At 35.8% G+C, this 23,364-nt stretch overlaps 7 protein-coding genes across 9 annotated transcripts; 5 read left to right on the forward strand and 2 right to left on the reverse strand.

Annotated features, from left to right (window-relative positions):
- Window positions 1-1,149: 1,149 nt before the first annotated feature.
- Window positions 1,150-7,148, reverse strand: LOC126656197 (protein STABILIZED1). Its single transcript, XM_056103569.1, has 2 exons — window positions 3,947-7,148; window positions 1,150-3,603 (listed from the first exon to the last, which is right to left on the reverse strand). The coding sequence occupies exon 1, from the start codon at window positions 7,046-7,048 to the stop codon at window positions 3,953-3,955; it is 3,096 nt and encodes a 1,031-aa protein (XP_055959544.1). The 5' UTR covers window positions 7,049-7,148; the 3' UTR covers window positions 1,150-3,603; window positions 3,947-3,952.
- Window positions 1,294-3,209, forward strand: LOC126656198 (protochlorophyllide reductase). Its single transcript, XM_050350710.2, has 5 exons — window positions 1,294-1,426; window positions 1,515-1,586; window positions 1,674-2,211; window positions 2,387-2,745; window positions 2,830-3,209. Exons 1-5 carry the CDS (start codon window positions 1,376-1,378, stop codon window positions 2,986-2,988), a joined length of 1,179 nt encoding a protein of 392 aa, XP_050206667.1. The 5' UTR covers window positions 1,294-1,375; the 3' UTR covers window positions 2,989-3,209.
- Window positions 7,149-9,672: 2,524 nt separating the features above from the next.
- On the forward strand, window positions 9,673-12,209 carry LOC126654653 (probable polyol transporter 4). 2 transcript variants are annotated; one of them, XM_050348585.2, is made up of 2 exons: window positions 9,673-10,140; window positions 10,611-12,209. In XM_050348585.2, the coding sequence occupies exons 1-2, from the start codon at window positions 9,933-9,935 to the stop codon at window positions 11,975-11,977; spliced, it is 1,575 nt and encodes a 524-aa protein (XP_050204542.1). In that variant the 5' UTR covers window positions 9,673-9,932; the 3' UTR covers window positions 11,978-12,209. The 2 variants fall into 2 exon arrangements, with proteins under 2 accessions (XP_050204542.1, XP_050204543.1); XM_050348586.2 differs by having other exon boundaries at window positions 9,992-10,084.
- A 362-nt stretch (window positions 12,210-12,571) lies between these two features.
- On the forward strand, window positions 12,572-14,616 carry LOC126654655 (uncharacterized). The gene is made up of 5 exons (XM_050348588.2): window positions 12,572-12,768; window positions 12,839-13,053; window positions 13,412-13,582; window positions 13,763-13,998; window positions 14,284-14,616. The coding sequence occupies exons 1-5, from the start codon at window positions 12,699-12,701 to the stop codon at window positions 14,534-14,536; spliced, it is 945 nt and encodes a 314-aa protein (XP_050204545.1). The 5' UTR covers window positions 12,572-12,698; the 3' UTR covers window positions 14,537-14,616.
- Window positions 14,617-15,683: 1,067 nt separating this feature from the next.
- LOC126654656 (uncharacterized) lies at window positions 15,684-17,747 on the forward strand. Its single transcript, XM_050348589.2, has 5 exons — window positions 15,684-15,900; window positions 16,054-16,268; window positions 16,451-16,621; window positions 16,851-17,086; window positions 17,286-17,747. Exons 1-5 carry the CDS (start codon window positions 15,831-15,833, stop codon window positions 17,533-17,535), a joined length of 942 nt encoding a protein of 313 aa, XP_050204546.1. The 5' UTR covers window positions 15,684-15,830; the 3' UTR covers window positions 17,536-17,747.
- A 691-nt stretch (window positions 17,748-18,438) lies between these two features.
- Window positions 18,439-20,351, forward strand: LOC126654658 (uncharacterized). Of its 2 annotated transcripts, none has more exons than XM_050348591.2 (5): window positions 18,439-18,636; window positions 18,733-18,947; window positions 19,360-19,530; window positions 19,668-19,903; window positions 19,980-20,351. In XM_050348591.2, the coding sequence occupies exons 1-5, from the start codon at window positions 18,573-18,575 to the stop codon at window positions 20,224-20,226; spliced, it is 933 nt and encodes a 310-aa protein (XP_050204548.1). In that variant the 5' UTR covers window positions 18,439-18,572; the 3' UTR covers window positions 20,227-20,351. The 2 variants fall into 2 exon arrangements, with proteins under 2 accessions (XP_050204548.1, XP_050204547.1); XM_050348590.2 differs by having other exon boundaries at window positions 18,440-18,642.
- Window positions 20,239-22,556, reverse strand: LOC126654654 (lanC-like protein GCL2). Its single transcript, XM_050348587.2, has 6 exons — window positions 22,271-22,556; window positions 21,967-22,145; window positions 21,418-21,529; window positions 21,198-21,314; window positions 20,793-21,110; window positions 20,239-20,677 (listed from the first exon to the last, which is right to left on the reverse strand). Exons 1-6 carry the CDS (start codon window positions 22,463-22,465, stop codon window positions 20,339-20,341), a joined length of 1,260 nt encoding a protein of 419 aa, XP_050204544.1. The 5' UTR covers window positions 22,466-22,556; the 3' UTR covers window positions 20,239-20,338.
- Between the last annotated feature and the right edge of the window lie 808 nt (window positions 22,557-23,364).

Genomic DNA, 23,364 nt, shown 5'->3' on the forward strand with positions numbered 1-23,364 from the left:
TTTTAAAGCAATTATAATTTTCTCAAGTTTCAATGAATACGAGAGGTTAAGTTCATCTGATCTACGCCATTTATAAAAAATAAAAGCTGTAGACCAACCAACGAGCTGTAGCTCAAATGGTATAAGCGCTGAGCAGCAAATTGCTAGGTCGTGGGTTCAATTCCTCCCACAAGCGCTCCCCCCTCCCCCAATTATCAAAAAAAAGCTGTAGACCAAAATTGTATATCTAAAATGAATTAATCTTTACTATTAATTTTTTTATAAATAATGTAGATTAAATGAATTTGGTCTCTCATTTTCATTGAAATTTGAAAGGATATTAATCCCTTTTGAAATGTATGTTTATGCTTCTTTTTTATTTGGATTGAACTTTTTAGATGTTCGTCCAATGTATTAATCATGATGAAGTCTTTATTTTATCTTTTTATATATGTAGATTTTTATGTTGGCTAGTTTTGTCTTTTTAGCTCTTTAAAAGGGAAAAGAAAAAACAGGTATTAAGAAATAAAATTTTTAGTTTAAAGGATATTTAATTTATTTATTTTTGCCAGTGAGACCTAATTCAAGTGGTTAAAACGCTCCAGTACATTTTTGAGTTTTCGGCTTCAAGTCTCAGTAGGCCAGTGGTTTAAGACCAATTTAATAAATGGAAAACATAAATATTAACTACTAACGAAATTAAATTCTACCTCTATCAACAACAAACCTCCAAAATAAAATAATTTAAAATATAGACCTCACTTAGTTGGAAGTAAGTAGAAATAGAACTTTCTAAAAATAGTGTTATTTCTTTTACGTGGTTCGATTATTATATTCTATTTTTTTGAAAGTCGACGGTTAAACTTCTCTTTCAAATCAGAAAAATAACTTTTTTTATAAGGATCTAAATAAATTCTACTTATATAGTAGTAATATCTTTGTATTTAATTATGTTAATTAATAAATAAAGATGTTAATGTGTTAAAATTTTAGTGAATTCAAAACAAAATTAAACTCCTAGCAGATTTTTAGAAAAATAATATTCCTAATAATTAACTTCTGTGAAGATACTCCTCAAAAAATACTCCCTCCGTCCTAAAATAATAGTCCACTTCCTAAAAATTATTTGTATCAATTTTTATTTCTGAAAGAAACTACAAAAAAATAAAATTTTCAAAAATAAACAAATAATTAAGAATGAATAATTTATCTAGTTTAAATAAATTTCAAATTAAAAACCCAAGAGAAGGTAGAAGAATGTAGATGGCGATATTATCCACAAAACCAATCAAAAGGTTCATTTAAGAATCTGAAGGTGGAGATATGATTGGATAAGAGAAACCCAATAAAAACATTATCTTTTCTTCTTCATTCAAACAATTATTTGGTTGGCTCCATGGCTCTCCAAGCACCCTCCTCTATTCTTCCTTCTTCTATCCACAAACAGGTAACTTCTTTTATTTTAAACTCTGTTTTTTTGCTGTATTATCTTCTTCCTCATCATCTGATTCAGTTCAAGTGTGTTCTGTTCACAGGTTAAGTACAATGCTTCTCTCAAGGAGACGGGTTTTTTCGGAGTTTCATTTTCACTTCCGAATCACCTCAAGGTAATTCTTACGCTACATTTCAAAACTTGAGTTATAGAATAGTCACCTGCATTCTATTTACGCGTTCAATCGGTGTTACCCATGCAGCAACTGAGAAGATGTAGTGCGTTGTCCACCGGAACTATCCGAGCACAGACTGCTACCACATCTCCAGCAATTAACGAGTCGGTACCAGAAACAAAGAAAACGTTGAGAAAGGGTAATGTTATTATTACGGGAGCATCTTCCGGTTTGGGGCTGGCTACAGCCAAGGCTTTGGCAGAGACGGGGCAATGGAATGTGATTATGGCTTGTAGAAATTTCTTGAAAGCTGAGAGGGCAGCTAAGTCAATTGGCATTCCTAAAGAAAACTACACTGTTATGCATCTTGATCTTGCGTCCCTTGAGAGCGTCCGCCAATTTGTAGATAGCTTCCGTCGGTCAGGCATGCCGTGTGATGTGGTGGTGTGCAATGCTGCTATCTATCTACCCACAGCGAAGGAGCCTACTTTCACAGCTGAAGGTTTTGAACTGAGTGTTGGGACTAACCATCTTGGTCACTTTCTACTGGCACGCCTTCTGCTCGAGGATTTGAAGAAATCTGACCACCCATCCAAAAGGCTCATCATCGTTGGCTCCATAACAGGTACCCTTGCATATTAATGCAGCTAAAATATTAAGATTTTCTATCAGAATGCATAATGAAATCAAATATTTATTAACAATATCCGAAGGTCTTGAAAGAATAAACTTGACGATCCCTAAAATGCAGAAAATAAGATCAGTATTCTGACCGTGCTGTTTCAAACATGTAATTGCAGGAAACGACAACACATTGGCAGGGAATGTACCCCCAAAGGCAAACCTTGGAGATCTAAGAGGTCTCGTGGGTGGCCTAAATGGACTGAACAGCTCATCAATGATAGATGGTGGAGATTTTGATGGTGCAAAAGCCTACAAAGACAGCAAAGTATGCAACATGCTGACAATGCAAGAATTCCACAGGCGGTACCATGAAGAGACGGGAATTACCTTTGCTTCTCTCTACCCTGGTTGTATTGCTGAAACAGGCTTGTTCAGAGAGCACATCCCCTTGTTCAGGCTTCTATTTCCACCATTCCAAAAGTATATAACCAAAGGATACGTTTCAGAAGAAGTAGCCGGTAAAAGACTAGCGCAGGTCTGTTGATCAAACCATTTGAACCAGCATGCACTTTAAAAATGATACATTAAGTACAAACTAATCTCTGATTCTGTGTCTCAGGTTGTGATTGATCCAACTCTTGCAAAATCAGGTGTTTACTGGAGCTGGAATCAGTACTCGTCTTCTTTTGAAAACCAGCTGTCGAAAGAAGCCAGTAATACAGAGAAAGCTCAAAAGCTATGGGAGATAAGTGAGAAGCTAGTAGGATTGGATAGCTAGGCACTGCAAGATAATTGCACAATCTAAAAATGCACCAAGAGGAACTATGAACATCTGGTCCAAAAAGGGTTTTCTATATCATGTTTCGTGTTCTTGTAAATGCAGATATTATTTAGATCTACACTAGAAATAGTCTGCATACAAAATAACACTTTAATTTTTGCAAATGCCATGTGTTTCCCAATGACGAGGGTCTTAGTAGTCAAATCAGTTTTAGCAAATATTTGATGTGCCATAACGTAAATGAATTCAGTACAAAACAGTGAAACGTAACAACTGTAAGGTTCCAGGATCATTAAAATACAGATTTCCGTGGGCAGATTCTGAGAAATACTCTGGTGATTTGAAATCCCAAAGATCATATAAACTAAAGATTCCAAACTCACTAGCAGTACCTCAAAGCAATAGAGCTTTACAAGTTTCACAATAAAATGACCCCTCAACTATGTTATAGCATCTAAAGAAAGCAACTAAATTTCTCCACAAGCTTGTCTGCATATATTAACAAGCTTCATGGATGAGGAGGTGTACTAACCATCTTGAAGACATTCACTGCATCTGCAATCAAAGCAGGCACTGCACTTTTCAATCTTCCGCCACGCGTTAATATTGCATCTAGCATTAAAACAAAATTAAACCATGTCTGGTTCAGAACATTGATACGTAAAAGGACATAAAAAATCATGCAGTCACTTAATCTTGTTAAGAAAAGACTCCAAACATTGATACTAAAACCATCATCTATATCCAGGACATTGCAGCCTTATGAAAAAGGTATCAGAAGAATGATACTTGATCTATAAGACTAAAGCCAATATTCAAATCCAGCACATTGCAACAAAAAGGAGATAGTCGTGAATTAATTAAAAAGACATGCAATAATGACATTTGTAAGTGCTAAAACATAAAAAAATCTAGAAAGCAGGAAAACATAAACAAAAGAAAAACGCAAGCTCACAAGCAACTAATGTTTGTTTTCAGCAGCATTCTCTTCCTTTCCGAGTGCAATCACCACTTTCTTGAGGATGGCTTCAGTTTGCTGGTGAGCATTCTCAACAGCCTTTGAAATTGCTTGCCATTTTTCACCATGCTTTGGTTCTGCAGCAGTACACCTCTTTATTACATCCTTCTGGTTTTCCTCAGTTCCATGCTGAAGTTCAAATTTATAATACAAAGCCCAAAAATCACCAATGTCTGGTGCGAGAGTGACTGCCCTGTTCAACCAAACTCTAGCTTTGTCAACCTTCCTATCAAGCCAAAATAACTTGGCCACGGCGGCAATAACATAGGGATCGTGATCACATTTCTTGAGGGCATCCATGCTCTTGCTTTTGCGTTGAGGACGGGGAGCCATTTCAATTGATGCTGCCCACAATATGCCACTGTTAGGACACTCCTGCAATGCCTTCGCCATCAGTATATCAGCTTCCTTCTTATTTCCATGCCTTGATTCAGAACGGACAGCAGCAAGCCAGAGTTCAGGATTTTGAGCATTTTTCTTCCTTGCCATGGTGAGTACAGCACGAGCTTTACTCAGCCCATTCATTCTCTCGTCAAGATTGGCAAGAGCAAGCCAAAGGTGTATACAACTTGGACAATGCTTCAAACCTGACTCATAAACTTCCTTCGCTTTATCCAAACGAACAAGCCGTTCCTCGAGCTGCCCGAGCATCAACCACAGCTTAAAGAATGAAGGGAAACGTTTCAGCCCTTCATCCAGCAATCTCCTCTCCTCCTCAATATTAACCAGCTCTCTTTCAACAATGGCAGATTTCATCCATACTCTTTCTGTACCACCCCTTTCTCTTGCCTTAGCAAGCAGCATTCTGGCCCTTTCAGGCTCATGGTTCTCAAATTCAAGCTTAAAAGCAGCAAGCCAAATTTCTTCAGAGTTTGGTATAGCAGCATAAGCTTCTTGGAGAATAGCCCTAGCAGCAGGCACATCACCAGCAAGCCATTTTTCTTTAGCACCCATAAGCCACAAAACTTCAGCTTGCGGCCTATAAGTAACAGCCTTCCGTAGCAGAGCATCAAGAGACTCCCTAGTCCCATGACTCTTTTCAAGCTGTGCGGCTTTGAGCCAAATGCTCTTCTTAGTCAAAAACACAGTTAGTGCATGGGCATAGATAGCTCTAGCAGTCTCAATAGATCCCCTCTTCTTACACTCCTCAGCATCAGCCACCCATGTTCTCTTCCTATCCTCTTCCTCCACTCCAATCCCTAATGTATTTTTGATAATTGCTTGACAAGTCACCACAGAACCTGCCCTTTCAGCTGCCTCAGCCTCCTTCATCCATGCCTCCCTATCAATCTCCAACCCTTCTCTCTGCAAAGTTCTGATACCTCTCTCAATAATTTTTCCCACCATAGTCGTATTGCCATTTGCCTCCTCCAACTTGGCAGCAGTTATCCATATCGCTGGTTCTTTAGACAACCTTTCCCTAGCCCTATTCAACACCTTCTTTGCATTATCATATGTCTCCAGTCTTGCCAATGCCAACCACAACTCAACATGCAAAGGACAGCATTCCACTGCTCTATGGAGTAGTATTCTAGCATCCTCCTCGTTAGCCAATTCGACAACAGCTTTCCATAACCTAACCGAATCAGGAATATTCTCCAAACCCTTCCTCAAAACCCTACTCTTATTCACATCATCATGTTCCAATTTTGCAGCCTGTAACCACAACTTGACAGAATTAGGTATGCACTTCACTCCCTTGGCTATAACTGCTTTGGCTTCATCAGGACTAGCCAACCTGCATGCCTCTATCCAAACATCCTCATTGGTAGGGCACTCTTCACATCCCTTTTGCATCAATAGCCTAGCCGCCTGAATTTTTCCAGCTACCTCTTCCAACCTTGCAGCAGCAATCCAGCCAGGAGGATGTTTCGGATTAGTCTGAGTAACACTCTTCAACAGCAACCTAGCCTTTTTAATATCCGAAATCTCAGCATCACTAGTAATCTTCATACTCTTCAAATCAGTCAGATAACCTTTAGGATCAACCACAGTCAGCCCCGAGACTGAATCCGATAACCTATCCAACTTCAACGACAACACTGTACCCCTTCCTTCACCAACAGCAGTAAGATCAGTAACCGGTGTTTGCGACCAAGGAGTCTCGGTCCCACCAGCAGACCTACTCTTAGGATCCAAAGCAGTAACATGTTCCTTCTCTTGCCTAGCTTTTTCAAGAAGGGTATCAGGAACAGGCACAAAGCTCTCAAATCTTTTCTTCTTATTCCTCAAAGAATAATCACCAATGTCAGGAATACTATCCCATTCTTCAGCGGATAGAGTATGCAACTTCCTCTTCAAATCCGCAAATTGCTCGGTGATCTTCGGATTCGAAGCTCGATACTTCTCAATCTCCTCCTTCAATCTAGCCTCTCTCCTATCCTTTCTCCTGGAATCCATTCTCTTATCAATTGCTTCCCAAACAGCATCCGCTTCCTTATCATCCTCATCATACTCAGCCGAAGCAAACAAACCCACATCATTCCCTTCAAACTCATCAAATTTCTGATTCTCATCATAACCCTTATCCTCCCCCTCATCCTCTTCCTCGTCATCACCGCCTTTCCCTCTTCCTCTACCAACCCCCGCGCCAGCGGGCCCACCCGGAGCGGCCCCAATAGCCATAGCAGACTTATCAGGAAGATCAGGAGCAGCCCTAGCCGGACCAATATCCGACCGGGTAGTAAACCCAGTCGCCCCACGGCCCAAACCCGCAACATAGTTAGCCGGGGGCTTAGAATTAAGAAACTCAAGGCGTGGCTTTGGCGGCGGCGGAGGCTGGGTGCCGCCGTGGAAGGGGATATAAAGAGTTAAAGTTGAGTAATTGGTGATACCCAGATGAGATAGTGAACAAGATTCGAAATTTTGTGCATATTTGGAGGTGGAATTGAAATTGAGTGATGGGTTTAAGAAGAATTGGTGGGAAATTGGGATTTGGGTGTGGGATTGAATGTGGTGTTTGAGGAGGGAGAGAGTGGTGGCGTTAGGGTTTAGATTGAGAGAGAGAGTTTTGTTATTTGGGGATTTTATGAAAACCATTGTGATTGAATTTTGATGATCTGCAATTCGAAGAGTGTTCGTCTTATACGAGTTTCAATTAGGCGGTGATAATTTATATGAAACTAATTGAAAATACTTAACCTAAAACAGTTTAAATTCGTTTAGACCTCATAACCAACCCATTCTCCTCATTGGAGTTGGATTCTTTAAAAGTTTAAATTTAAATTTTTGTGTTTAGAATAATATTTATTATTAATACAGTTTTAAAAATTGAAATTTTGAAATCGAATTTAATTGTAGATTGAGTAATTGTAAATCACTTAAGGAATTAGACTTCTAACCTTAATAGGAAACCAAATGCCAAAAGGAAGATTTAGAATCCTAATCTATATATTTATCTAATAAAACACTTATTTATTATCTAAAAGTTGTTATTAATAAATAATTCTCATTAGTGTTACAACTTGTATAAAATACTTATGATAAGCATTATTATAAAATTTAGATATAAATAAAAATTCATTTAAACTAATTCTCATCAATTTTTTAAATTGATTAAATATTTATCATTTTATAAATTTTAACATATTATATTTTAGCCATTATTTGAATAAAATTATTTTTAAAATATAATTATTAATTAATTTTCCTGTAAATATATAATTTTACGACTAGTTCTAATAAGAAATCAAGCTGCAAATATGAGTCATAACTCAACAATAACTCGAGAAAAAAGAATACATAGCTTATGCAAAAATATAGTTCATCATGTGTTTTTACAAGTACAATCGTTTAGCTGCATACATTAAGCACATCCCATGATTTTGAGAATATCTTCAAAAATCACGTGTTGTGTAAAATTTATTATCATGTCAATTTTTCTTCCATACTAAATTTAATAAAAAAAATAAAAAGAGATATTCTAGCACTCACAATAGTTCTCTCCTTTTTCTTTAAAAAAACTCTTCCTTTCTTTATTGTTCTAAAGATGGGAGAAGATGATTTTTCCAGCTAATCGGAAAATCATCTTCTCTCCGCCCATTTTAATAACTATTATAAATCTAATATTCTCTTTAATAAATCCTTGTTAAAATTTTAGTTTGGATTTGCATCTTTATTTTGTTTTTATTGAATAAATAATAAAATCTTTTATGTCCCTCCTTTTATTTATATTTCTTAGATTTCCAAGAACATAGTGTTTGTTGGAACTTTAGATCAAAATTTGTATAGATCTAAGAAATAGTGAGGATGTGGAGCTATCTTTTTAGGATCTAAATGAAGATGGAGATCGGAATAGTAGCCTTCAACGGATTCAAGCGTTTCGTCGAGCAAATCGGAAAAGAAACTATCTAAACACCCGCTCACCGTAATCGTTGTGTTTAAGTTTCGGGATCATAAGTTTAGATTGTTCTCTATTTTTCGATTTTTTATAGCTTGTATTTGAATTGTTACTTATTATTTAATATCTCATATTTTTGGAAAGATTATATAGATAACTTTTGTTATATAACTTTCATTGATGTAATTTTTAGTCATCATAATTGATTCTAACTTGAAAAAAAAACACTCACAATAGCTTTTCTATGGTATTGAAAAGTAATTTTATTGCTGGAGAAATTTTTATGTAAACTCAGTTTATCACGTCATCCGTGGACTAAGCCAATCATATCATAACATAAAATGAGGGTATTCTTGTAATTTTATTTATTATTTGCATATATTTTTTAATAATAATATTACAAGAATACCCTCATTTTAATGAAGTGTTATGATAATTGACTTACGTGTTGGGCTGAATCTACCTAAGAATTTATCATTGTTGTTGTAGGTAATGTTTTTCGTGTGATAGAGAAAATAAAAGGAGTTGTGACGATAATAACAATCTAACTTTCATTTACTTTTCTCCTAAAAAAAACTTTCATTTAATATTCAAGAATGCTTAGAGATGGTAAGTAATTAATTGAAAGATATAAAAACACTAAGGCACCGTTTGGATTGAGGGTTTTTAAAATCCATGGATTTTAACAAAATTGAAGGATTCTAAATCAATGGAATTTAAATCCATAGATTTTAAAATTCCATCGTTTGGATTGAAAATAAAATCAATGGTTTTTAACATTATTTATGGAAAAAAATAAATAGTATAACAATCCATCATTCATAAAAAATGGTGGATTTGGACTTTCCCACCTAGTAGGTGGGAAATCAAAACCTTCAAAAATGATGGATTGTAGAAAATGAGGGAATTTATAAATCCATAGATTCTATAATTTTTTTTTAAGGCAAACGATGGATTTTGTCAAAATCTATTGATTGTTTAAAATCCATCGTTTAGAATCCATCAATCCAAACGATGCCTAAATGGATTGATTTTAGAATAAATTATGTTGAGGTTCTTGAAATATACCATAATTAATAGTTTGGTATCTCTTATTTTAAAAGTCTACTTAATAATCACTCATTTTTAATTCCGTTAACTATTAGACTCCTCTGTTAATTTTGACATTTATTTTCAAACAATGGATCTCTCAGTTAACAGAATTAAAACTGAAGGATTATCAAATAGACTTTTGAAATAATATATCTCGGAAATCTCAACATAATTTGATCTGGATTTTATTATATGCCCGCTATTAAATGAATTGCGCTATTACATTGCCTTTGAAAGCGCCAATTTATAAAGTAAGAAGTCAATTGTTGGTGATTCTTAATTTCTTACCATTTCTAAATTCCATGTAATAGTCAGCAACTATTTTCTTGTAATAAAGAAACAGCCTACTTGTTCTTCTTTTTTTCTTTTAAGTATTCTCCTCCCAAACTTTCAGATCTAAATCACCCAATCAATCTCTTCTTTGTTTCAGTCTGACAAATTTCCCAGTTAAAAGGGTCTGATTTATTTGTTGATTTGTAAACAAATACTGATATGGGGTTGGTGGGTGCCCAAGAAAATGGGAAGGGAGAAGCTGACGTGTCATTGGGAGGGAAGAACAAGTACAGGAGAATGAATTCTGAGCTCACTGATGATTTTGACGATCAGAATAATGAACAACAAGATAGAAGTAAAAGCTGTAGAAAGTATGTTCTTGCTTGTGCTATTTTTGCCTCTCTTAATTCTGTTCTTCTTGGCTATGGTAAAACTTCTCTTCTTTTTCACTTTTTTTATTTCATTGGATTTCCAAATTATGTGGAACTGTAAAGATTCTGTTTTCGTTTTAAGTTTAGAGTTTATGTAATTAGCCATTATGTCTGAATTTACATTATGGAAGGACACGGCGAAACTGGGTTATTTTAAGGTTTCTTTTATGTAAAAAATGAAGTTTCATATCTGAAACAGTAGCTGTCTGAAACGAGACACATTGAGTGAATGAAGTGTCCCTAAGGACTTGAGCAATGTAATGTTTGTTCCATAGGGTTTTTAATTGTTGAGTGTAGTAGTTGAATGAAGTGTTATTAGATCATTTTTAGTAAAATAAAATGTGAATTTGTAGTTTTGGATCAATCTTGGCTGCTTAATCTTTCACTATTACATGCAGAATTAAATTTGAAGTTTGTATCTTTTTGTGTTGGTGAACTTGTTTTTATGAAAATATGTGATCTGCAGATGTAGGTGTGATGAGTGGAGCAATCATCTTTATCCAAGAAGATTTGAATATAACCGAGGTGCAAGAAGAAGTTCTTGTCGGTTGTTTGAGTATTTTATCTCTTTTCGGTAGTTTAGCCGGAGGAAAAACCTCCGATGTTATCGGTAGAAAATGGACTATGGGTTTAGCTGCTGTTGTGTTTCAAAGTGGGGCAGCTGTAATGACATTTGCTCCTTCATTTCAAGTGCTGATAATAGGGCGGTTTTTAGCAGGAATTGGGATAGGGTTTGGAGTGATGATTGCCCCTATTTATATTGCTGAGATATCGCCGAGTGTTGCTAGAGGATCACTCACTTCATTCCCAGAAATTTTTATAAATCTCGGAATTTTACTTGGTTATGTTTCGAACTATGCATTTTCGAATCTGTCTGTGCATACAGGCTGGAGAGTAATGCTTGCTGTTGGAATTTTGCCTTCAATCTTCATCGGATTTGCACTTTGCATAATCCCCGAGTCACCAAGGTGGCTGGTGATGCAAGGCAGAGTCGAAGAAGCAAGAATAGTACTCTTGAAAACAAACGATAATGATAGAGAAGTGGAGGAGAGACTTGAAGAAATACAAAAAGCTGCAGGAAATGGTGGTGATGATGGTAAGTATGAAGAGAAACCCGTGTGGCGCGAAATGCTAAACCCTTCGCCTGCACTAGGCCGTATGCTTGTTGTTGGTTTTGGAATTCAGTGCTTCCAACAGATCACAGGAATAGACGCCACAGTTTACTACAGCCCGGAAATCTTCCAAGGAGCCGGAATTAAGAATAAAACAACTCTTCTCACAGCAACGGTTGCTGTGGGGATTTCAAAGACTGCTTTTATATTAGTTGCTATATTTTTAATTGACAAGCTTGGAAGAAAGCCATTGCTTTATATAAGTACAATTGGAATGACTATTTGTTTGTTCAGTCTAGGTGCTACACTCACTTTCCTTGGAGAAGGACAGATGGGGATTGCTCTGTCGATTTTATTCGTTTGTGCGAATGTAGCTTTCTTTTCAGTGGGAATCGGTCCAGTTTGTTGGGTTTTGACATCAGAAATCTTTCCGTTGAGGCTCCGCGCACAAGCAGCAGCACTTGGGGCGGTGGGAAATAGGGTGTGCAGTGGATTGGTTGCAATGTCATTCCTATCCGTTTCGCGTGCAATTTCCCTGGGCGGAACTTTCTTTATATTTTCTGCAATTTCAGCACTTTCTGTTGTGTTTGTTTACACACTAGTCCCGGAGACGAAAGGAAAGTCATTGGAACAGATTGAGGTGTTATTTCAGAGTAAATATGATTGGCGAGGAGGTGAAGTTGAGCTAGCAGATGTTGAGCATCTTGTGCAAAAAGAGTGACCGGAAAGCTTGGCGGAAAGTAGCAGACAACAACTGCATTTGCAGTTTTGTGTTTGCAGTCGGATTGTCTGAAGACAGCTTTGTATGTGTACATGTATCCTTACAGGGTTGTTTTCATGAGAATTGCATTAGAGAAGTGTAGAATGAAATGTTAGACAGACTGATTTATTGTACTATTATTTACTGGAATTTTTCCATGATTATATTGAATGAAGCTCCATACACCAAGAAATTAAGCTAATACAATTTGTGTAACATCATCATTTGGAAATTAAACAAAAGCTAAAGGTGCAGGCTCAAGATCTGACATGCAATATATTTTTCGTTAGCAGCGGACGGACAATATGTTTGTGCTTTATCTGAAAATATTTGGAATAGTAAAAATTGATAATTCATACATTTAAAGTTTGTATTGTAATTGTAAACTGCGCAAAAATATTTAGAATAGTAAAAGTTTAGCATCCAATACAATATTTTGTATTAGAATTAAAATCTACAATATGCATTATATTTAATATTTTGCTATTGTTTTTACTAAAAATAGCATAAAGTATAGTGTATGCAACAAAGAGATGCTCTCAGCATCGTGCCAAAACTACCTCCTTACTCAATTATGGTTTCTTCATAATAAACAAATAAGCTTATCTCATGCTTTTTTTGTCTATGCAGATTATAAGTATGTTTGAGCATCTATCTCCATTGCTCATCCTGTATCTCAGCAATGGAACATATCAAGCACAGTCATGTACAAGTCAGAGGACTCAAACTACATGTCGCGGAGATTGGCGCTGGTAATTTTATTTCTTTCGCATCCACTTATTCCTTTCTTTCTTGGATTTTGAGTGTATGTGTTGTTTGCAGGCACAAAAGTGGTTTTGTTTCTGCATGGATTCCCAGAAATCTGGTATACTTGGAGGCACCAGTTGATTGCGGTTGCAACTGCTGGCTACCGAGCCATAGCTTTTGATTTCAGAGGTTATGGACTCTCCGATCAGCCATCTGAGCCGGAGAAAGGCACCTTTATGGATCTTGTTGATGATGTAGTTGCTCTTCTTGACACTCTTGGCATCACCAAGGTTAGTGGTGCTTTAGCGACTTTAACTTTTGATCACCACTCGATAATTTGAGTAACAAATGAGTCTAGAAATCCCATGCTCGTAACTGATCTTGGACAAAGTTAATTTGCTTGTATTAGTCTCCACTTTTAAATCACTTATCTACTAATCTAACTCTTTAGTCAATTTTAGATCTTTAAAAACGAGTCCAAGATCATCCGACTGTTAAGTAATTTCACTCTAATACTTTTTGTAGAACTACCATGAGGCTAAACAAGTGACAGATAATGAAAATGAAACTCATCTTGCATATTAATTTATTGATTTGTGCTAAGTAACATAATCTCTGTTTATAAGTCACTTGATTTGGCACCTTCAGGTTTTTATAGTTGCGAAGGATCTTGGAGTTATTCCTGGGAGCATAATAGCAGCTGTCTACACTGAGAGGCTGTCTGGTTTCATAACACTGGGTTTGCCTTTCATGCTTCCAGGCCCTAATATTGTCCCATTTCATCTTATTCCTAATGGTTTCTATGCCATAAGATGGCAGGTAGGTTCCTATTTCAACATTTCTTTATATTTCCAGAAAAACTTCTCAAACTGTGAGATTTTATATTTAACTTTCCCCATTTCAACGTTTCTATTTCCGTGCAACATAGCTGATAATATTACTCTTGTATAAACAGTATAACTAAACCAATCCTCCATTGTCCAATTATTTCCAATCTAGGAGCCTGGGAGAGCTGAAGCTGATTTTGGCAGGTTTGATGTTAAGACAGTGGTACGAAACGTTTACATTCTCTTCTCTGGATCTGAGCTACCAATAGCTGGAGACGATCAAGAGATCATGGACTTGGTCGATCCTTCTACTCCTCTACCGCCATGGTTCTCCGAGGAAGATCTTGCAGTTTATGCATCTTTGTATGAAAACTCAGGATTCCGCTTCCCCTTACGAGTTCCGTACAGGTAAATACTTTCTTCATATTTGATGAGAGCTTGGAGTTCATGAAACAGTGAGCTGAGAATTGGTTTACTGGCTGTATCATAATTTTGTTGAACTTTTAAATGTACCAAACTGTTGCATTTCTCAAGACTATTCTGATCAAAAACAGGCTGATGTTATATCGCATTCAATCAACAATATTCAATCTTGGTTCTTCTTCAGTTTGATTTTGCAAATCTATTGCTATGATCTATCAAGAATCATGAGATTCACTGGAAATCCTTAGACTGTTTGGAACTTTTGTGCAGGTCAATGACAATAGATTCCGGAATAAGCGATCCAAAAGTGAAATGTCCTGCAATGCTGATCATGGGAGAGCAGGATTATGTCTTAAAGCTGCCAGGCATGGAGGACTACATTAGAAATGGACAATCTCAGCAAATTGTGCCTCATTTAGAGACTGTCTTCTTAGAAGAAGGAAACCATTTTCTTCATGAGAAACTTCCGGACCAAGTCAACGACCTTCTCATCAGCTTCCTGAATAAACATAGCAATCAATAGATTAAATTTCTAAATCATCCATTTGACAAAGACAATTAAGTTTTCTTTCTGTTTGCAAATTACGATTCTCTTTTCTGCTATATTGTCATGTTAATTCACATATTTTTGCCTTTTGTCAAATGTAAAGAGGTCTGAAAATAATTTTATGTGTACATTTATTCTTACAGAGTTGAGTTCATGAGAAACTGTATTAGAGAAGTGTAGAATGAAATGTTAGGCAGGCAGACCAATTTATTGTACTATTATTGGAATTTTTCCATGATTATATGTCTTAATAAAGCTCCATACTCCAAGAAATGAAGCTAATATAAAATTGTGAAACAGATATCATCATTTGGAAATTAAACAAAAGCTACATACCTTTCTTGTGCAGGAGTCCAAATTTAAAATATAAAAACAAAAATACTTAGTACACTTCTAAACAAGTAGATATAAATTATTAATATTTTATTTATAAAAATTAATAAATTAATATTACTATATCATTACATTGTCTTTCGATTTTTCATCTTATGAAATTGTTGCATAATAGCTTCGTTATTAATCTTTAAAAACACGTATTTTTTAATTAATAACCAAACGATCATTCATCAATTTATCAACTTAAGATAAATGACAATTTAAGTATTAAATAAAATAAAGATTCCTGTTCTTTCTGTTTCCAAATTAAGATTCCTTTTTCTGCTATTTTGTCATGTAATTCACATATTTTTGCCTTTTGTCATCTATGGCAGAACATTAAACGAGGACCGGCTTTCATTTTATAATCATGAATATCTGAAGGAAAAATTATCATATAAATTTAGCTTGACACGTAATAATAATAAATGTGATAATCAATTGATGAATATCACATTAATTATCTATGTGACCATGAACATGAGGCTATTCCGATTCAATTTTTTTTCCTAAAATCACAAATATAGTTCAACCATTTTGAATCGAAAAAATTTATACAAACCCTGTTAAACCGGTTAAATCGTAAATCGATGGTCACACTTCTTCGATTTTGAAATACTGCTAGAAAATTGATAAATGTAGTCATTTTCAATCTGAAAGTTTTGCCGTCAAGCATTTATGTGTGCCATCCACTTACATAATGACAAATATAAAACAAGTGTGAAGATGCTGTAAGCTCATATCTTGACAAGAAATTAAAGCCGCCCATTGTCTTTAGTTGCATTGCAGCTATTATAAATATTCCCTTAATTTGCAAGGATATTCATATCAAGTGCTTCCACTTAATTTTAGTCTTTATTAGTTCATTTTATCATATAATCAATTACAATCAGCCATGGATCAGATCAAGCACAGCCATATTGCAGTAAGAGGACTTGAACTACACGTTGCAGAGATTGGCACCGGTATCTATCTATTTCCGAGTTCTATATTTCAGCGTTTTGTACGAAAATCTTTTTAAAATTTTATATTATTTTTGTTTTTTTAAGTGTTTATGCAACATATACTATTCATTTTTTATTCATTTTTTTAACAAAAATGGTGTTTTTGTTCTGCAGGCAGTAAGGTGGTTTTGTTCCTGCATGGATTTCCAGAAATCTGGTACACATGGAGACACCAGATGGTGGGTGTTGCCTCAGCTGGATACAGAGGAATAGCCATTGATTTCAGAGGATATGGACTTTCCGATCAGCCAGCTGAGCCCGAAAAAGACACCTTCATGGATCTTGCTGATGATGTTATTGCCCTTCTTGATGCTCTAGACATTGCTAAGGTCAGTAGGTTCATAAACAGACCTATATAAACTTTTTGAATAGTATAAATTCGTGACGGATTTTTTGAGAATTTGTGACAGAATTGTAACAGAATGTATCAATATGATAAAGATTCCGTCGTAAATCTCGCAGTAACTAATTGACAGTTTCTTTTGGATTGATTATTTTTTGGTGGTAGCAGGTTTTTCTTGTAGGGAAGGATTTTGGATCTATTGTGATAAGTCTAATAGCTGTGCTGCACCCAGAAAGAATGTCTGGCATGGCAATGCTTGGTGTTCCTTTCTTGCTACCAGGCCCTAATGCTATCAAGAATCATCTCATGCCACAAGGATTTTACATCACAAGGTGGCAGGTAAATTAATTCCATACCATAAAAAAGACTGTCATTTTCTGTTCGCCTGAATTGTAAGGAATTTAACACGGACTTTTGAGTATTTACGACGAAATTGTGACAAAAAGTGTTGTCGCAACAATTTGTGACGGAAGTTTCTGTCACGAAACTTTGTTAGAAATTTGACTTCTCAATTTCTATTCTTGTGTTTTGATATTCTACTGAGTTGTGAAATTTTGACTGATCTCAGGAGCCAGGGAGAGCTGAAGCAGATTTTGGCAGGCTAGATGTGAAGACAGTAATAAAAAACATCTATATTCTGTTCTCTGGGATTGAGCCACCAACAGCAAAAGATGATCAAGAAATCATGGACATAGTTGATCCTTCTACTCCTCTACCACCGTGGTTTTCGGAGGAAGATCTTTCGGTTTACGCATCTCTTTACGAGAAATCAGGATTTCGACTCCCTCTACGAATTCCATACAGGTTTAGATCAGTCCCTAGGAAATAATAAAATATTATAATATTATTCACTATTGAAAATGAATAATATGTTAAAGAAGCAGAACCCGAATCCGCATTAAACAATACCGAAATTAATATAATAAATCTTAAACAGTACAAAATAATATGAAAAATCAGCTAATCATGGATAATCTTTTTGACTAGTTGTACTATTGTGCAGGAGTTTAGCGATAGATTGTGGAATAACAGATCCGAAAACCACATGTCCGGCATTGTTGATCATGGGCAAGAAGGACTATTTGTTAAATTTCGCAGGGATGGAGGACTATATAAGAAATGGAGATCTGACGAATTTAGTGCCTGATTTGGAAACCATCTTCATGGAAGAAGGAAGCCATTTTGTTCATGAACAACTGCCTCAGCAAGTTAATGAGCTTCTCATTAGCTTCCTCAACAAACATTCTGGCTGAAGAACCACAAGTGTGACAATGTCTGTTCTATGAGATGTTGATGTACTAATGTACTAATGTCTTGAACAATGTATTGTATGTTTTCATGTTGTTAGCTAATAATTCCAGATTCACACTCTGTATTCTCTCTGCTCCATAGCTGGAATACATGCTACAAACCTTTTGTCCAATTCTCAATGGTTTAAAAATCTACCTTAACTTGTTCTATGGAATTATACATTGATAAGTTAGAGAAATTTTAGATTTTCTATACTCCTTGGCTTGCGGAATAAACGCCAAAGAATTACATCAAACAAACACCAACTCCTATTAAATCCTCGATCACAAATTCACAATACTTCTCAGAACAACATGAAGATTGTAGAAATCATGAACATGAGTTTAAACTGGAAGCATCACAGTCCAATTTATCATAACATCCGCAACTCAATTTCCTCCCAAAGAGTCTTCTAATTTCAAGCTACCATGCATTCGATACCCTTTATGAGGGCGGGCTAGGTAGCACGGACATACACGGAGAAATGTTATACTTGGACACATACACAGCTATACGGTGTTATTTTAAGGTTTCCTATATTAAAAATCAAGTTTCGTGTCCAAAACGCCAAGTTTCCGACACGTTTCCGATACGCCAAGTTCCCCATACGTTTCCATGCTATGTAAAGGGCGGGATAGTTGGAGTTAATGTGAAACTCCATACGTTGAAGCATTCAAGCTACACAGAAACTGTCGGTCACTCTGGCAAATTATGCTTATCATATGCATATACTACTCCTATGCTTATCATAAATTTTTTGGAAATGAATATATAAGTACATTAGGATAAAAATGACATTTTAACTTATTGTACTATACTTTATTGTCCTTTTCACATTTATTTAAATTAAATTATCATTTTCTTTCTTCTCCTTTTCATCACTGTCCAAACAACATAGAAGATATTTTTAGAATTATTCGTTTATCCTTGCTACCAATTTATACTATTTAAACAATTTCTACTCATAATTGAACCACACTTCAGTTTGCACTGAGCCATCATGGATCAGATCAAGCACAGCCATGTAGAAGTAAGAGGACTAAAGCTACACGTGGCAGAGACCGGTACTGGTATGGTACCTCTATCTTCCTTCACTTCTTCTTCTCCGTTTAACCGGGCGGATATGTTTGCTTTTGGATTTGAAACGTTTCATTTCTCAGGTGCAAAGGTGGTGTTGTTCCTACATGGATTCCCAGAAATCTGGTACACATGGAGACACCAAATGATTGCAGTTGCAAATTCTGGCTATAGAGCACTGGCCATTGATTTCAGAGGATATGGACTATCTGATCAGCCACCTGAACCGGAAAAAGGCACCATCATCGACCTTGTTGATGACGTTATTGCCCTTCTCGACGCTCTTAGCATCAGTAAGGTTAGTAAATATTTCACCAAATCTGTTCTCCTCTTAGTTATCATGCCTCGGGTCAACCACATTAGTACTGTTTCAGATGTTAGATCATTACTGTGATGCACTATTCACCTTCAGCCATAAGTAGCTGATCAGTACACAGCTCGCTTGGACCGGATTTACGCGCGAGTTTCTGTTAAACCCGCTTTTTTTTTATAGAAACTCGACATAACTCCCATAAATCTAATTTATAGGACGAATTTGGATGATATATTATATATATATACATATTAGATTCGAATCAGACTCGTATCGTAATTAGACTTGAATTTAAAAGAGCTAGACACAGCCCGAATCCACCCAAACTAGTTAATTCACAGAAATGCTGACCATTATTGGTTTGCAGATTCATGGTAGATGTTTTGGTATGTAGCAGGTTTTTCTAGTTGGAAAGGATTTTGGAGTGTTTCCATTGAGCCTATTAGTTACCTTACATCCTGAAAGGGTGTCTGGCTTTGCAACACTGGGCATTCCTTTCTTGTTCCCTGGCCTTATTCCTGTCCAACGCCATCTCATGCCAAAAGGTTTCTACATAAACAGGTGGCAGGTACGTTATATTGATCACATCGATTCTTACATTTTGACCTTCCGTTTCTATTTCCGAAAAACTTCTGAAACTAAGAAACTGTATATTTATAGTCTATTCTTCTAAAATATTTCATTTTATTGTATTTTTTATTTCAGGAACCTGGGAGAGCCGAAGCTGATTTCGGCAGTCTTGATATAAAGACAGTGGTAAGAAACATCTACATTCTCTTCTCTAGAGCCGAGGTTCCTGTTGCTAGAGAAGACCAAGAGATCATGGACTTAGTTGATCCTTCCACTCCTTTACTGCCATGGTTCTCGGAAGAAGATCTTGCAGCTTATGCATCTTTGTATGAGAAATCAGGATTTCGATTTCCATTACAAGTTCCATACAGGTAGTAAAGACTGTCCAAGTTTCTTTGTTATTCTTAAAAGTTTAACTGATTTAACTGATTGACGCATTTTATGTAGGTCTATGAAAATGAGTTGTGGTATCACGGACCCAAAAATCACAATCCCAGCATTGTTGATAATGGGAGAAAAGGACTATGTGCTAAAATTTGCAGGCATGGAGGAGTACATAAGAAGTGAGAAACTGAAGCAATTTGTACCTGATTTGGAGATCATCTACATTGAAGAAGGCAGCCATTTTGTTCACGAACAATTTCCGGAGAAAGTGGATGAGCTCCTAATCAACTTCCTTAACAAACATATATAGTAACCCGAGAGATACCGTAACCTAAATTCTTACATGCAATTCAAATTGCAGCAACAGTAATATTAACATGTAATCCCAACTGAAGTGTATCTCAAGTCCATAAAACAGAGTTTCAGAGTTCGTAAGCAGGGAATTTAGCTTTGGAGGGATCCATCATATCTAGAAAAAGATAGGCCATACCTCCAATTCCTTCAAACAGTGAGTAGGGGCTATCACCTCCATGCATATCTCCTGCTGATATAAGTTTGTGTGCTCTATCAAGTAAAAAACTGGCAAATGCTTTCGCCCGGTATAGAAATTCTATGCTGCCTGTCATTTGGTATAAAGATAGGAATACGTATGCATTCCCACTGATTCCATGACAAATACCAACTCGCTTGAGCAGCCCGCGATTCCAAACTACCTCTCCTGCATCTACAGCTGCTCGTAGGAATTCTTCATCTCCAAACACCTAAAGGATACAGATAATATTTTCGGAAACCTTCATAAATAAATCGCTCATAAAACATGCTATATAAGAGAATTACACAATCAATCAAGAACATCAACATAACCAGAAAATTCACCTTAGCTGCCTTGACAAGTGTGAGGGCGATCCCCGGAGCTCCATGGCACCAATGCACAAGAACATCCCTCTTGCTATCTTCTTCACTAGCACGATAGTTTCCACTCGGAAACCGATTCTTGATCATGTACTTAAGAGTGCCCTTGACATCCTCAACTTCATCTAGTTTCAGATCAGTATCCATCAAAACATGCATAATGCCTGCCAATCCATGAGCAGCACCCCAATATCTCTCCCCATACCATTCATACATCAACGGCGGTCCCCCTTTCTTCGTCAATGCCCTTCCGGTCTTGAGAATTTCAGCTGTGACTGCACGCTGCATCAAGATTACGCAATTTTTATATAGCAGTTTCAACAAAATGCAAAACACAAAAAGCGAAAGAAGAAGCAAGAAGAATCTCACTATAGTTGTACGAGGAATAGTGTCATCGCCAATGTGCTTGTTTATGAACAAACAAGCCCACAAGTATCCACTTCTTCCATACAACAATTCATCAGGATGGTCCTTTGACAACTTAACCTGTATCATCATCCATCCATTTATTCTATCAAATGATTAGGAAGTTTGCTTAAGACAACAATGGTGCACATTGGAGCAAGAAATTAAGGATAAAGAAAAGAACCTCTCCAAATTGGTTGAGATAGTGATTTTGCAAATCTTTATCATTGGCATACTTTGCAGCAACAGCACCAAGAGCACAAACACCAGCTCTCCCACATAAAAATGTCACATCCCTGTCTCATCAAATTGGAAATTATCAAATTATCACCACTAGGTGTGTGTAAAAACTAAACCGAACCGAAAAATTCGGTTCAGTTTGATTTGACACTATACAAAAATTTAGTTTTCAGGTCAATTTGGTTTTGTGCATAAACCGCACCGAAAAACGAACTGACAAATCAACTGAACAGATTGATTCGGTTCGGTTTTAAAAAATTGTAATCCTTCTACGGGACACTTCATTGTTTTAGACACTTGACACGAAACTTCATCTTTTACATCCCTAAATAACACTGTTTTGCCGTGTCCGTGTCCGTGCTACTTAGCTTCTAACTTTGATTTGGTTAAGACAGAGTTGCACACCCCTAATTACTACCTAACTTTTGAGTGAAAAGCACAACACATCCATTCAAATAACTGTACAAAAATCTACATATGCACATCTAAATACCTAGAAGCAAGAGAAGCAGAGTCACAGCCCTTAACAATTTGCAAACAAAGGAGTAGATCATTCTCATTCTTGGTAACCTGATAGCTTTTAAAAACCAAGAAAGCAGTGCCAAGACTACCACTATAAACACTAAAATCCTGCACATTCTGCCCACTCAATCCCCATGTTTCCATCACTATCTGAAAACAAAACAACAAACACCTTGTAAACATTACATAAAAAAAACCCAGAACAAAGATTATTTCTTTTAACTTCTAATCCAAGCAATAACAAAATTTTAAAAATGTGTAGTATAGCAAATTACAGATTCTTTAAGATCCAAGCCAGTTCTCTGAAATCTTGGGGAAAGAGAAGGGTAAGGCATACAAAGAAGCTTCATTAAAGAATCACCGCCGCTAGTTTGTTCTATTCTTTGTTGTTGATGAGTTGGAGTTGAAGCTGCCGGTGCTGCTTCTGTTACAAAGTCCGGCATTACATTAGGAAAGAACCGGTCAGCCATTTTTTATTTCCGTTGAAGGTTCTGAGTTCGAATTCTTCGGATAAAGAAGAAAGTAATTGAGAAATGTGGTTTTTTTTGGCTAATGTCTTAAAAAATCCTGACTTTTTATTCCTTTTTCAATCTTACTTTAACGTTGCAAATCAGTTAATTTTATCCTAATTTATATTTTTTTCATTTTAATTGTATCCTAAAATATAAAATTGACTTTTTTTTTTATTTGACAAAAATTCTTTAAATTGATCCTTTTTACATTAAATTAACTTTTTATATTAAATTGACCATTTTTGAAATATTTTTTTAAAATTATTTCAAATAAATAAAAGTCAATTTAATATTTTAGGATATAATTGAAATGAAAAAACATAAAATGGAGTAAAATTAATAAATTTTCAACGTCAGAGTAGGATTGAAAAGGAGATGAAATGTTTGAATTTTTTAAGACATTAAGCCTTCTTTTTTTTTTTGAGTCAAAAGGATTTGTTTGGCAAGAAGAAGGTGACAAGGTTTTGTTACTTGCTTACACGTAGACAACTCAACGTGTCAGAATTTTCTGCAAAAAAACATCAAAAAATAAAAACCAACAAAAGTTTCATTTTCCCCCTTAAATTTATAACTTAAGACAATTGATGCCAAATTTGTTTAAGAACACAGTAGATCTGATATGTTAAATCGTTTTACTCCTTCAGTTTTTAATTGACCTATAATATCATACCACATCAATTCCAAATTGTAAATAATATTTAAATCATTTTTAACATATCATATGAAAGAGTTAAAATATTAAATTCAAAAATTTTATTAAATTATAAATTTGGCTTCTACCATGTATATTTAATGTAGAAAAATATAAAATAACCTATTAAATACTTCAATTACTTTGTTTTCTTGTCTTGAATCAC

Source organism: Mercurialis annua, linkage group LG7 (assembly GCF_937616625.2).
Source record: "Mercurialis annua linkage group LG7, ddMerAnnu1.2, whole genome shotgun sequence".
Lineage (NCBI taxonomy): Eukaryota > Viridiplantae > Streptophyta > Magnoliopsida > Malpighiales > Euphorbiaceae > Mercurialis > Mercurialis annua.